This window comes from Drosophila kikkawai, chromosome X (genome assembly GCF_030179895.1).
Source record: "Drosophila kikkawai strain 14028-0561.14 chromosome X, DkikHiC1v2, whole genome shotgun sequence".
Lineage (NCBI taxonomy): Eukaryota > Metazoa > Arthropoda > Insecta > Diptera > Drosophilidae > Drosophila > Drosophila kikkawai.
The window spans coordinates 15,217,202-15,229,601 of record NC_091733.1 but is presented as its reverse complement, the minus strand read 5'-3'; the positions used below and the strand labels follow the sequence as shown (position 1 = coordinate 15,229,601).

The window sequence follows — 12,400 nt, the reverse complement described above, 5'->3', positions numbered from 1 at the left end:
CAGAACCGTCTGATAAGTTATCAGCTGAGCTCCGCCCGCTCCCTCCCGCCGACCTTCTGTCAATAAATATTAAATACAAAAAAAAAATCCGCTGAGTTGGCAGCATATGGAAGAGCAAAACAAAAAAGGAAAGAGAGCTTTTTTGGAGGCGGGCCGGGGGCACTGATCCCAAACCTCGTTATCGTAATTTAATAGTTTAACAATAAATCTTCACATACTCTGCCGAGAGACCCCATGGAACAAATAAAAACACAATGAGATGGCATTTAGAAAAAAAAAGAACGTAGCAAAGTTTATTTTTGAGGCAGGCCCAAGTATTTACAAATCGATGACGACGGGGCTCTGCTCCCGCTTAGTAAAATAATGCTGCTGATACCAGATATCGAATATCGAATATCGGATGGCGGATTATGGATGGCTATAAACAGTCGACCTTGAGGTAAATGCGTTGCTCGCTGGCCAGCAGCGCGAACTTGGCGTCAAAGCGTATACGCTCCACGGTGCGATCGCAGATCTCCACGCGATGCTGGTGCAGAAAGTAGATCAGGCCAAGCTTAATCTGAAGCAGGCCTATCTGCATACCGATGCAGTTGTGGGGACCCGCCCCAAAGGGCAGGTAAGACATGGGCGCATGAAGAGCCTTATTCACTGCATTGAAGCGCTCCGGGTCGAAGCGTTCCGGATCTGGCCAGTACTGCAAGAGAAAAGCATTTCGATTTAAGATAAATATGCCTAACAACAACTTGTTTAATAAATTAATTAATATCCCTAAGATAAAGCTTACTTTTGGATCGTGATGAATGGCCAGATTGGATATGAAGACCGGCATTCCCCGGCGGGCATAGCACTCGGCATGGGGCCTCAGTGAATAGAAGCGCTTCTTGTTGATCGGTGTACACTCCCTTTCCAGCAGCGGTACGATGGGATACTTGCGCAGCGTCTCCTCCACGACCATGTCCAGGAACTGCATCCGGGCAATCACTTCATAGGACAGTTTACCGTTGGCGTTTTCCCCGAAGGCCTCACGAATCTCGCGACGCAGGCGGGACTGCATAAGCGGCTGCTTGGCCAGCTCGTAGAGGGCAAAGGACATGCTGGAAGAACAGGTCTCGATGCCAGCCAACTCAAAGGAAGCCGCCTGAGCGGCCAGAAAGTCGCGGTGATGCGTGAAGTGCGACTTGTCTTGCTGCAGATCCGCCTCCTTCTTAAGGGTCAGCAGCATCTCGATGAGATCGTTGCGCAGATCACCGCCGCGCTCTCGCTCCTCGATCACCAGCTGGATCACTCGGCGCAGGAATTCCGCATGCGGTTCCGTAAAAAGTTTGGGCCTCAGCAGAGGAACCAATTTGGGCAGGTAAAAAATCACAAACAAATCGATTATCCTTCTCATGTTTGGCCGAAATAGGTCCTGACAGTGTGAACCAATTTCAGACTGCGTATTCCGCAAGCTATACGATCTCAAACCGAAGGCGATGCTAGCGATCATATCCGTGTTATATAGATCACACACATCCTTGATGCTCACGATTGCCCCGCGCTCGGCGTCTCCGCGTCGAAGATCGCGAGTCAGACGCTTCAGATACCACTCCAAATCGCATCCAATCTAGATAATAGAAACAAAAACACAAATATTTAAAGTTATATAATAAATTCTGAACGAATTTATATCCCTGATAAAAGCACGATTTCCTGTTTGCTTTGCATTTATTAAGAGAGTTGTAGCCTCCACAAACATTTCATTCGCACAAAATTTGCATTATCAGAATGATTAGTCATTTCTGATTTTTAATTTAGTTGTTCTTGTGTTTTGGTGCCTTGTTTTATACCAATCGATTTGCATTTTAACACTGCGGTTCACTGCCAAAAAGTTATATACACTTATAAAAGTGCTTCAGGAAAAGAATGGTACGATAGTTTTGATCTTTGATAAGAAAAAATTATTGATAAGCCCCAAATAGAAACACGCGTAGGTTAGAAATACCGTTTATCAGACTCTGGCACAAGCCATCTTTAAGTTCCCTTGATACTACACAGAGAAAAATGAGGTCAGTTTTGAGTAAACTTGAAAATAAAAATAAAAAATAAAATGAAACGTATCCTAACCACAGAATACAAGGCTCCGAATTTAAGTTACTACACTTAAAAATATTGTTTAAAAAATTTCTTATAAAGAAAAAATTTTAAAAATCAGATGTAGACTCTGAATAGAATTCCAAATTCTATATAAATATTTCTACGTCAAAGGTAAGGTGTTATTTTATATAAACATTTTTTTACGAAAAACAAATTTTATATATAGATATAATTTACTGCGATTAATGTACTCCCCGGAACTCGCAGTGTGCCGCGTTAACCCAACTTCTGAGATCGTTCGAAAAAAAAACTTACTCATGAGTCATGACTCACCTCCTCCATAAGCGAGAACATCTGTTTGAGCTTGGCGCCGGCAAAGGCGGGTGCCAACCGGGTGCGGATCTCGCGCCACTCTGGCTGCTTGGCCAGGAAGAGGGATAGGGCGCCCATCTTGTCGCTCCGGCCGTCGCACTTGGCGAACCTGTTCGAGAAGCTGACAAAGTCCTCGACAAGAACGGTGCGTACCAGTTCAAGGTCCCGGATAAGCAAGGCCGGTTGGTGGAACAGGTAAATACCCACTACTGGCTCGTTACGGAAGCGCTCGTCGAAATAGAAGCGACGCAGCTGCAGGGCAAAGGACTCCTCCAGGCGCAGGACGCGGGTCAGGTTGCCGAGCAAGTGCGTCGGCTGGACGAACTTTACGCGACGTCGCTGCCAATAAACGTAAGTGCGGCGCGACCATATGAACACCGCCGTCAGGATCGTGACTATGGCCAGCAGGATGTTCGTCGAGTACACCATTTCTGGGGGCTGCAAGGATGCGGGACAGGAGTAGTGTGGATACGGAGTGTGCAGAATTATTAAATCGCCGATTTTGAGGCTGTTTTTTGCTGCGTTTATTAAGAGGTTTGCACTTGCTCCCGACTGTGTGTCCCTGTAGATCACACTCGCACTGAGCTTTGGAGCTAAAATCTTGGATTTCCTCAGAGATCTTCTGTTTTCTTTCAATATTCGTTAGCCAGCTTTCAGACAGTAATTTCCAAGAGGATCCTGTAGTTGTCTTTGTTAAAAAAAATTTACTTTTTGCTTATACTTATGTGGTGGTTATCCAGTCATTGTTCTTGTATTTGTTTCGTACTTCTTGTTATGAATTATTTTCAAGGTTCTCACCAGATCTTTAAGCTTTCATTGTGTTTGTTTCCGGGAATATAATATCCTTTTTCGGAGAATCCTTTATTTGGTTCTTTTGTTTCGAGGTTTTTGTTTCTTTATTGCTGATGATTTTATATTGTTTTAAGTTTTAAACTTTTAAATTCGGCTCCAAAATGTTCGTGCTTTGCATAATTATTTTTTAAGTTTCCATTTCATTGTCGTTTAATTTTGTATATAAAAAAAATAGTTAAAACCTATCTATGCATATTTTGTATATTTTTTGGCGTTGAATATTATATGTAATTTTTTTTTTTTTAATTTCTGTAAAATTTAGTATTTGTCTGCGAGGGTTTATTGCTTGATAATTATTTGTAGTTGCTAGATAATTTTTTTGCCAATTATTTGCTTTGGTTTGTTGTTATTGCTTGTGCCTTTTGTCTTTTATCGTTATTCCTCCTTCGCTTTGAATTTTAAGTTTCGTTCTTCTCTGCTCGTGTTCTCATTTTCCTCTTTGCAGCTCCTTTCGCCTCCGATTGTTGACGCTTATTTTTGTGGTGGTTTTTGCGGTTTTGCGTGTTGTTGCTTTCCTCTATGCTTTTTGTTGCTGTTGCTCTCCTTTTCGTGCAGCAATCTCGCCGCGTTTTATAAATAAATACTTAACAAATTATATCACATATTTGAAACAACTACAAAAAAAATAAAACAGAACCATAAAAAAGGTTAAGATCGGTATAAATATTACAAAAATGCAGGGCAAAAACAACGCGACGTCAACAACAAATGAAAGAGACGATTACGAAGAAGCAGAACAGCCACGCCGAACAAGCCGCAGAAGAAGCAGAGCACGAATAAGCAGCACAGCGAATCTGCGATAGAGAGCACTAGAGAGCGGCAGAGCGAGAAGAGAGAGAGCGGCAAGCTCTTGTGGCGAAAGGTAAAAACCGCGGATTACGAATTGCGATTTCCGAATTGCGAATTACAAATAGAAAATACAAAAAATATATAAATAAAAACGCTGGCTAGCTCCACAAAGCGACGCTTTCAACTGATGCGACGTCGACGGCGGCGGGCCCCACGAAGGCAGCGACGTTGGCAGCGGCGCAACTCGATGGCCTTTTATCATGTGGTCGCCGGAGCCAGAGAGAAGAGCAGCGACCGCAGACGACGACGCCCGCCCCCATCGTTGTTTTTTTTATTAACCGCAAGTTTGCGGGTGGGCAGAGAACAAAGCGCCAGAGAGGCAGATCTCGCCAGAACGTGAGAGAGCGAAGGCAAGAGAGCCCAGTTTTGCGAGAAATTGAAAGAGTCATCCATGCTCAGCTTTGCAGGCACATGTGTGCTTAACAGTGGAACGAAAGGAGTTGAAAAACTGGCAAATTCATTGCGAAGACTCTGAAACAATAAAAGTTATACCCTTGCATTGTTTATTAATTAATATTAACTCTGTTGTTTTTCAAGGTTTTTGTATCTATTCTGAGATATGCGCGTTTGTATAATTCAGAATTTCAGTTTTAATTTTATACAAATCGGACAAATAGCATATAATAATTGAATAATAATAATTGAAAACCGCAATGGTTAACAAACTTTGCCGACTTGTCCTGTTTAAAACAAAATTGGTAAGATAATTTTCTTTGATCCTTTATTCATTACTTTTTTTAAAGGAATCCCATGACCACATGCACAACTGTTGTATGAAAACATATATTTTGGCTGTGCAATCAGTTGATTTGGTCGGTTTCGACCCACTGTATGTGACAGAAAGATGCCAAAGCACAAAGTAGACCGCAAATAAAAGTGACGATTAAAAGCGAAACTGCGCTAGCGTCGCTGCCGCTGCCAGCGTCGCCGCTTGCGCTCCACGTGACGGCGACCGCGAATCTTTCGATGAAAACAAACGGGGAGAGCGCGCGAGCTAGAGGGAGAAAAAGCCTGTGGGAGAGGAGGAGGGAGATAACGTTGCCGGGTGCAAGACAATTGTCACTTGTTGTTGTTGCTATCGGCCCCGCTTTTTTGTTTTCTGTTTTCGTGTTCGTGGGCCGATTTATAAATAAACGCGCGATTGCTTTTGCTCTGCTTTTACTTTTAACTTTTGCTTGTCTGCCGTTTCTTCTTCTTCCTTGTCTTCTCCTTTGTTGTTGTTGCGCTTCAGCTGTTTTGTTTTCGCCTCTTCTTCTTTGTCGCCAAAAGGCGAAGTATCGAAAGTTGCCCTGGTTTTTTTCCAGGGCTGCGTAGTACGAAAAAGCAACACTGCGAGAAAGTGGGCGCCAAAATTGAAAACTAATAAAAAAAACTAGTGGGGTTTCGAAAATGATCGATATTTAGTGGAGCCTCAATAAAGTAAATGCGTACTTTTGTAAAAAATAACAAATTGTAAATAATACAATCTAGAGAACACAATCTTTAAATATGTTTCAATATTAATTTTTTTAACCATAAAAAATAAGTATTTCTTCGAATGTGGCTTATTTTAAACAACCACTGTGGGGTTAAGTAACTTTTTCGTCCAGAACTAAAAAAAACCCCCACACTTTGTTGGACAAATTGCCAAAACAGAGGAAAAAGGAAACTCCATTTACAACAATTGACAGAAATTTGCACTTGGTGTGGATGGTAAACTTTCGGTTCGTTTTCCCCCCAATTTTCCCCCACACCCCGGAAAAGTGTGCTAAAGTTACAAATGTGCAACATTTCCGCTTGTTTGTATGTCGTCTACTTTTGGGACACGACACCGAAAACTGTTGGCCACATTGATGGCTCACATCGGTTTCTCAGGGGTTACAGGCTGCTTCAGGGGGTTAGGTCTAGCTTTGATTAAATTTCACGCACGACCGCACGGAAAGGGTTTTTCAATAGTGTGGGGGTGGGGAGGCTTTGGAGATTCCCCGGACTTTACCTTTCGGAAACACACACTCGCCACAGTTCGATTTGCAAAGACGCAACACGGCCTATGGTGGAAAATGTCTCATGACTACTAAATCAAGTGAAAGATTTGTGGCGATCCCTAGGGATTTCAATGGATATTATATTTATTTATTACATATTTTTAAAATCGACGGAAATCGCTAAATAAAACTGTTACTATATTATATTGTAAATTCTGGAAAAAATACACATTTACAGATTCCTAACTTGAAGAGATCTTATTTACAGCTTTTAAAAGTACCAATCATCATCATATTTTTAAACAGCATCAACAGCCGTGTCAATCTAGACATCTGCGCCTGCCCGTTTCTTCGCTAACTAGTCTCTGAATTTGGAAGCTATCTTAATTAAACTTTGCTGATAATTTTATTTCTATTTTCTTTAGCAATATATGTACACATATATATTTTTTTAAAGCTGTCGTTTACCATATTGTCAGTGCTCACTGTACCGAAGCTGGCACTGTGTCAATAATCTCCGTCGCTTATGCACACAACGGCTCTGCAAACACCAGCGCACTTGTCGCAACAAACCGCCTTGGCGTCCCCTCCCCGGAAAAACCGCCTTCCCCTGCCACCCCACCCCATTCTGTATCGCGGTGGTGCCCACCCATCAAAATCAGCTCAGCGCAAATCAAAGCCGTCTCAATCGACAAACGACAAACAAACAAACAAACAAATAGACAGGCAAACAGACAAACATTTGTGCATTTCAAGTCGCTGGCGACAGTGGGTTAAGTGTGGGCGTGGCAGGGTGGAAAATTTGCTATTCCTATTTAGTTTTAGGCCTTGTGCGCGACTTTGTTTTCATTCCATTTGCGCTGTTTGCATTGGAAATCTTTTAATTATTATCACGCATGTTTCCCTTCAACCGAAAGTAGTTTTCACTTGTGGGAGTTGCGCCAGGTGGTTGGGTGAGGGAAAATGTTTGAATTAGCGATAATATGGAATCTTTGGATGAATAAAATTGATTTATATTGATAATTACATGGATCACATTAGAAAATTAATATTTCAATATGATATTTACTCAAGAATAAACTAATAAAAAATGTTAAATTGATTTGAAAAACTGAAAACATACTGTTGAATTTTCGTAAATATTTTTGTATATAATCCACCCTTTGATGTGTGAGGAAGAAAAGAAAATATTTGCAAAGAAATTTGCAAAGTATTTGCTTACCCTTCCCCCGCCTCTATTTCCCATTTTCCATTTCCCATGCAATTTGCAGCCCTTGTAGTTTTGCATCATCTCCTTGTAATTAACCCTCCTCCATATCCACAACGAAGATTTCTCAGATATTTTCGAGAATGCCTCATTAGCAAATGCTAACGTATCTGCAAGATACACACATCCTTCCACCTGCCCGCATTCCGCTTAAGATACACTGACCATCTACGAAAACTACAAACAAAAAAAAAAACCTACATAAACACACATGGTCCAGTAATCCCGGGCTCTAATCCCTCGTTTTGATGTTGCACCGCTTTTTATGAGATATGTGGCAATACATATAGTATCTCTTGGAGATCGAGATAAAGTGCGCAAAATAGATGCGTAATTTGACGTTAATGTTACGCTAATAATAATCTGTCAGCAGGCATTATCTTTCGAGAAAGGCAGGCAGCTGATCCTTAGGATATGTGTGTGTACACTGAGGAAAACGTAGACTTGTGATTTATAGAAATATCAAGCATAATAAAAAAAAAGTTTTAAAAATCAAATACTTTTCCGTTATAAATTTTAACTTTTTATGTTTTTAATTTATATATAATTATATTTTTTTTTATTTCAGTGTACACATGTGTATCTTATTTTTTGTTGCCAGATTGCGATCGTGCAGTAATGTGCTTAGGACCTTTTCCATCTTTTCAGCTCGTTTCCTTGGCCTAAGTTGCATTGTTGTGTTTGCCATTTTGACGGGTTTCGATTACTCCTTGTTACCAATTTGCCCCGACTCCTTGAATTTTTTTTCCGAAGGATCCAGATACAGATACAGAGAGAGAGGCAGAGCATCCTTAAATGTCCCTTCATGTGTGTAATCCACTCGGCTCGTTTCTGCCGTAGGTTAAATGATGCGCACCTAAGTTGAGCAAATTTCAATTCCCTTATCTTTTTTGCCACTGTTTTGATTTTTTTTGTTTTGTTTTTTAAAGACGAAGGTAAATTGCAGAGAATGCAAAATAAATAAAGGCCATTAAAGACTACTTTTTAGTCGAAAATTACATAATTTGGATGGGAAACAAGGAAGAAGATATTTCTATAACAAATCTATCTATCTATCTATCACTATTTAAATAGTGTGTATTTACTAATAATATAATATAATTTCATAGAAAAACACCAACAATATTGTATGATAAAAGAACTTCAAATACCCCTTATTCTGGGCTTCAGGTCAGTCGGTAAACCCTGTTAGTTCCATTAGTCCTTGACTGAAAACCTGGCCATAAAGTCAAACCCAACAAATGCAAAGTCAAAACGCAGTGACTGACAAAAATCCTCCTCCTTCAGAAAAATCCATCGCAAGACATTAAAAAGAACTTAGAGAAAGGATTCGCTTCCCCGAAAAGCAAAAAATAAAAAATAAAAATAAAACTAAGGCAGAAAACCCGAATCGAACTGCACTAGAAACCTACAAACCTAAATATACTGGGTCAAGTTCTAAGTAAAGAGTTGACCTATACCAAAAAACTAACCCACCCAAAAAACAAACAATAATAATAAAGAAAAACACACAAAAAACGCACAAAAATCGCAGAAGGGCCACAAAAAACGGCTGTAAAACGCAATACCTGGTAGTTTCGAGGTAAAACGGTCAACGAAATTTACCCGGCTTAACCCCTTTGCGCCGTTTCGCGAACAATTGCAAATTGTATTTGTAGAGCGAAAAGGGGTTAACAAAGCAAGGGGTGTAAAAAAAAAAACTCAGGGAAAAGGACCTCAGGTCAGTTTCGGTGTTAACCCTTAGGAACTATTTTTTGGCAATGCAAATAAATGTGTTTTGTGAAGGTATGACACTGGTTTGAAAATTTGTATATAATTATTATAAATAATGATTTATTTCGAGTGTTTATAAAAGTTTATAATAATAATTTTTCTGAAAAAATGTTTAAAAATATATGTAAGACATAGAACCAAGAGGAATATACTTAAAAATGTAATTTGAAAATCTTTAAATGAGTATTTATTAATTTTTAATATTTATAATGAATTTTTCGGACTGGTTTTTCTTTATTTTCGAATAGTTTGATCACTGTTTTCTCTACTAAAAATATTTAAATAACTAAACATACATTTTTTAAATTATATATTAAAATAAATACCGACCAGTGTCATACAGACATAATATGTTATTTAGTCTAAAAATGCAAATCTGCATTACTTTTTAAGTTACTTCCCTTGCTGCACTTTTTGTCCTGCTGTTTTTTCGCCCTGCTTCGCTCAACTCTTTTTTTTTTTTTAGCCAGATCGTAAAGTAATAAAACAATAAAAAAATACGACAGCCGAGCAAGACATAAATTAGAGAAAAAAGAGTAAATGTGGAACGAGAACAGGACACGGTTTCATTTTCATTTTCATTTCCCGGCAAAGGACGAAGGGGGTTAAAAAATGCGTGCACGTTTTTTGTATGTGAGATTTGTTTTTATGACTCGGTCAGCGAATGGGTTAAGCGATGCCCAAATAACAATCGATTTTTCTGGTTAATTTTTGGTACTTCTCCTGCCACTCCTTTGGGTCTACGCGGAACTTGTAAAATTTTGAGCGAATAACACAATGGGGATTTTGTGTCTTGACTTTCGAGAGTTTTTTCGTCAATATTTTGTTTTTCGTTTTTTTTTTTATTTTAGAGAGGAAAACAGACATTTTCCCGCTTAGCATAAAGGCGCAATTAACATTAACCCCTTGGCGAGGTTTGACTGCCATCCAAGATGCCGACGCCCCATAAAACTGTCGCATAAGTCAACTCCGACCTGCCTCCGCGCGAGAACAATACCAAAAAAAATTATAAATATTAATATTTTCCCATTCCGTTAACATCTTAACCTGCTGTCCATCGCTTTGATGATCCACCGTACACGGTGAGAAATATCTAAAAAATAAATATATGACTAAATTCGGTTTTTTATAGATTTTTAGAGGATTAACTATTTCAGTTTTAAATTAAAATTTAATATAAATATTAAATATAAAATTTCTTAATAGTAAAGATGGGTTTATATTAAGGCTATATTTTATATTTTGTAGATTTTTAGTTATTTCATTATTTATTTTGTTCGAAAAACACAATTTCCCAGCTCTAATGAGTTGTTTACATGTAAAATAAAAATTATAATAATTCAATAAATTTATTTTATGGTGTATACAAATATGAAGCTCTGTTTTAGCAGTGTATCAGTCATCGTGTGAGTTTAATTTTTCAATTAATTTTCGGTTCTCAGGCTGTGCGCCATGTGTTTGTGCCAGTGCCCTGTGCCTGGGGAATCGAGTAGAGATGTCTGAGGTCCCGGGGCCCGGCATTTTTATGAGCCCTAACAAATTTGTACAAATTGCTGCGGTGCCTGCCTGGTTGGTCATCTGTTGGCCAACTTGAGATACCAAAATTGGGCCACATTCAACGGCTTGGATCCATGTGAAAATTCCCTCTCGATTCCTATTTCTCAATTTGAATTGGAAAATCACAAACAACAAAAAAAAAAGGGAAAAAAGAAAAACACAGAGATGGAAAATCGGTGAATGGCGCATGAAAAACCCATTGAAATGAGCATAAAATTTGAGTGTATAATTTGGAAACAAAAGGAGTAATAAAGGGGAAAAAAATCAAGTAAACTCTGGAGTTTTAAAAATTAATTTTAATTTTCCAATAACTAAATTAATAATTACATAAAATTTTTAGAAATTAAGTTATAAATCCCTAATCAAACTCTTCAAAGGGTGTCTTTTGTTAGGTTGATTGAACAGTTTGTCTTGGTTTCTTGGTTTTGAGTCTGAAAAGAGTTTTCACACGCTTTTCTCGCCTCAATCACAGCCCACTTCCGTCCTCGTCTCTCTCTGCTTTGGCAACGCCTCAATCAACATGTCGTGGCCATGTTCTGGGGCATTCAAGCCGTTTTGGCCAACATTTGGCCACAAGTGCAAGCCCACAAAATGCAGTTCATTTACCCTTGTCCCCCCCTCTGGCATTTCCCCTTGCCTTGAGTGTGTGTGTCCAGTGGAAAAGTGCAACAAAGTGCCCCTAAATCTCCTCATTTTCCCTCTTGATTTTCCCATTTTCAACATTCTAATTCTGCACTTGAAAAGGTTACAAAGAAAATTACTAAGTAAAGCTATATGTTCTTTTTTTTAATTTTTATAAATATATATAATATATAAATTAATGAATTCCCCCATCTTCTCACTCTGACTTGCTATTATTTCCTCTACTTAATTAAGCCTGCGATTTTAATGCACTCGCTGCCAGCGACTTTATTTAATAAAATCAATTTCATATCATAAATTTTCAAAAGGGGGTGTGGCAGGGCATTCAAAATTGGCAAGAAGGCGAAAAAGTAGGCTGAAATCAAGGCAGCTCCATCATTTGGGTGCCACATATTAATTCCATTTCGCGCTTTTCGTGCTCGCATGGAAATGCCATAAATAGTTGCCAGCGATTTTGCCTGCATGCTTTTTCTCCATGCCCCTGCTTTTCCGCTTTTCCCCGCTCTTCCGGGATTTTCCAACTCCGCGCCACGCCCCCACCGAGTTAACCCCGCGCTATCCCGCATTGCTGCATTTATTAATAATTATAATGTCTGCGCCTGTCGTTCGCCGGCTGGATCCTGCATCCTTTTTTGGGGTCGGCGGAGTGGGGCTCCTGGGCAGGAATGTTTCAGCTTCGACCTGAGGTCCGGCAGTTTCCGCTGGCTCCTGGTTTTCGGCTCCTGGCATTCATAAATCGCAGCTCATTTCGGTGTGGCCACGGAATGCACACGCATAATTATTTCGGCCTGCAGTTGCCTGTTCGGCTTGGTTCCGTTGGGAAAATCATTGGGGGAAAGTGGGGTCGAAAATGGGAGTGGGTGGAGTGGGGGAGTGGCAGTTGCAGGATAACGAAATTCAGCAGGCTTGCAGCAGTAGAACTGAAATTTAAAACAGGACATTAAATCTATGGTATTAAAACAATGTTTTAATTATTATAAACTAACTAACAATTTAACTAAAATGTTGAGTTTGTTTATAAATTAGATTTTCCTCAATTTCTTGGCTTATA

At 39.4% G+C, this 12,400-nt stretch overlaps 1 protein-coding gene across 4 annotated transcripts; it reads right to left on the bottom strand.

The window, feature by feature from the left end:
• Positions 1 to 260: 260 nt before the first annotated feature.
• Positions 261 to 4,321, bottom strand: Cyp6v1 (Cytochrome P450 6v1). Of its 4 annotated transcripts, none has more exons than XM_070288225.1 (4): positions 4,219 to 4,321; positions 2,407 to 3,911; positions 785 to 1,603; positions 261 to 694 (listed from the first exon to the last, which is right to left on the bottom strand). In XM_070288225.1, the coding sequence occupies exons 2-4, from the start codon at positions 2,872 to 2,874 to the stop codon at positions 419 to 421; spliced, it is 1,563 nt and encodes a 520-aa protein (XP_070144326.1). In that variant the 5' UTR covers positions 2,875 to 3,911; positions 4,219 to 4,321; the 3' UTR covers positions 261 to 418. The 4 variants fall into 4 exon arrangements, with proteins under 4 accessions (XP_070144326.1, XP_070144327.1, XP_017030271.1 ...); XM_070288226.1 differs by having other exon boundaries at positions 2,407 to 3,133; positions 3,244 to 4,299; XM_017174782.3 differs by having other exon boundaries at positions 4,023 to 4,299.
• Between the last annotated feature and the right edge of the window lie 8,079 nt (positions 4,322 to 12,400).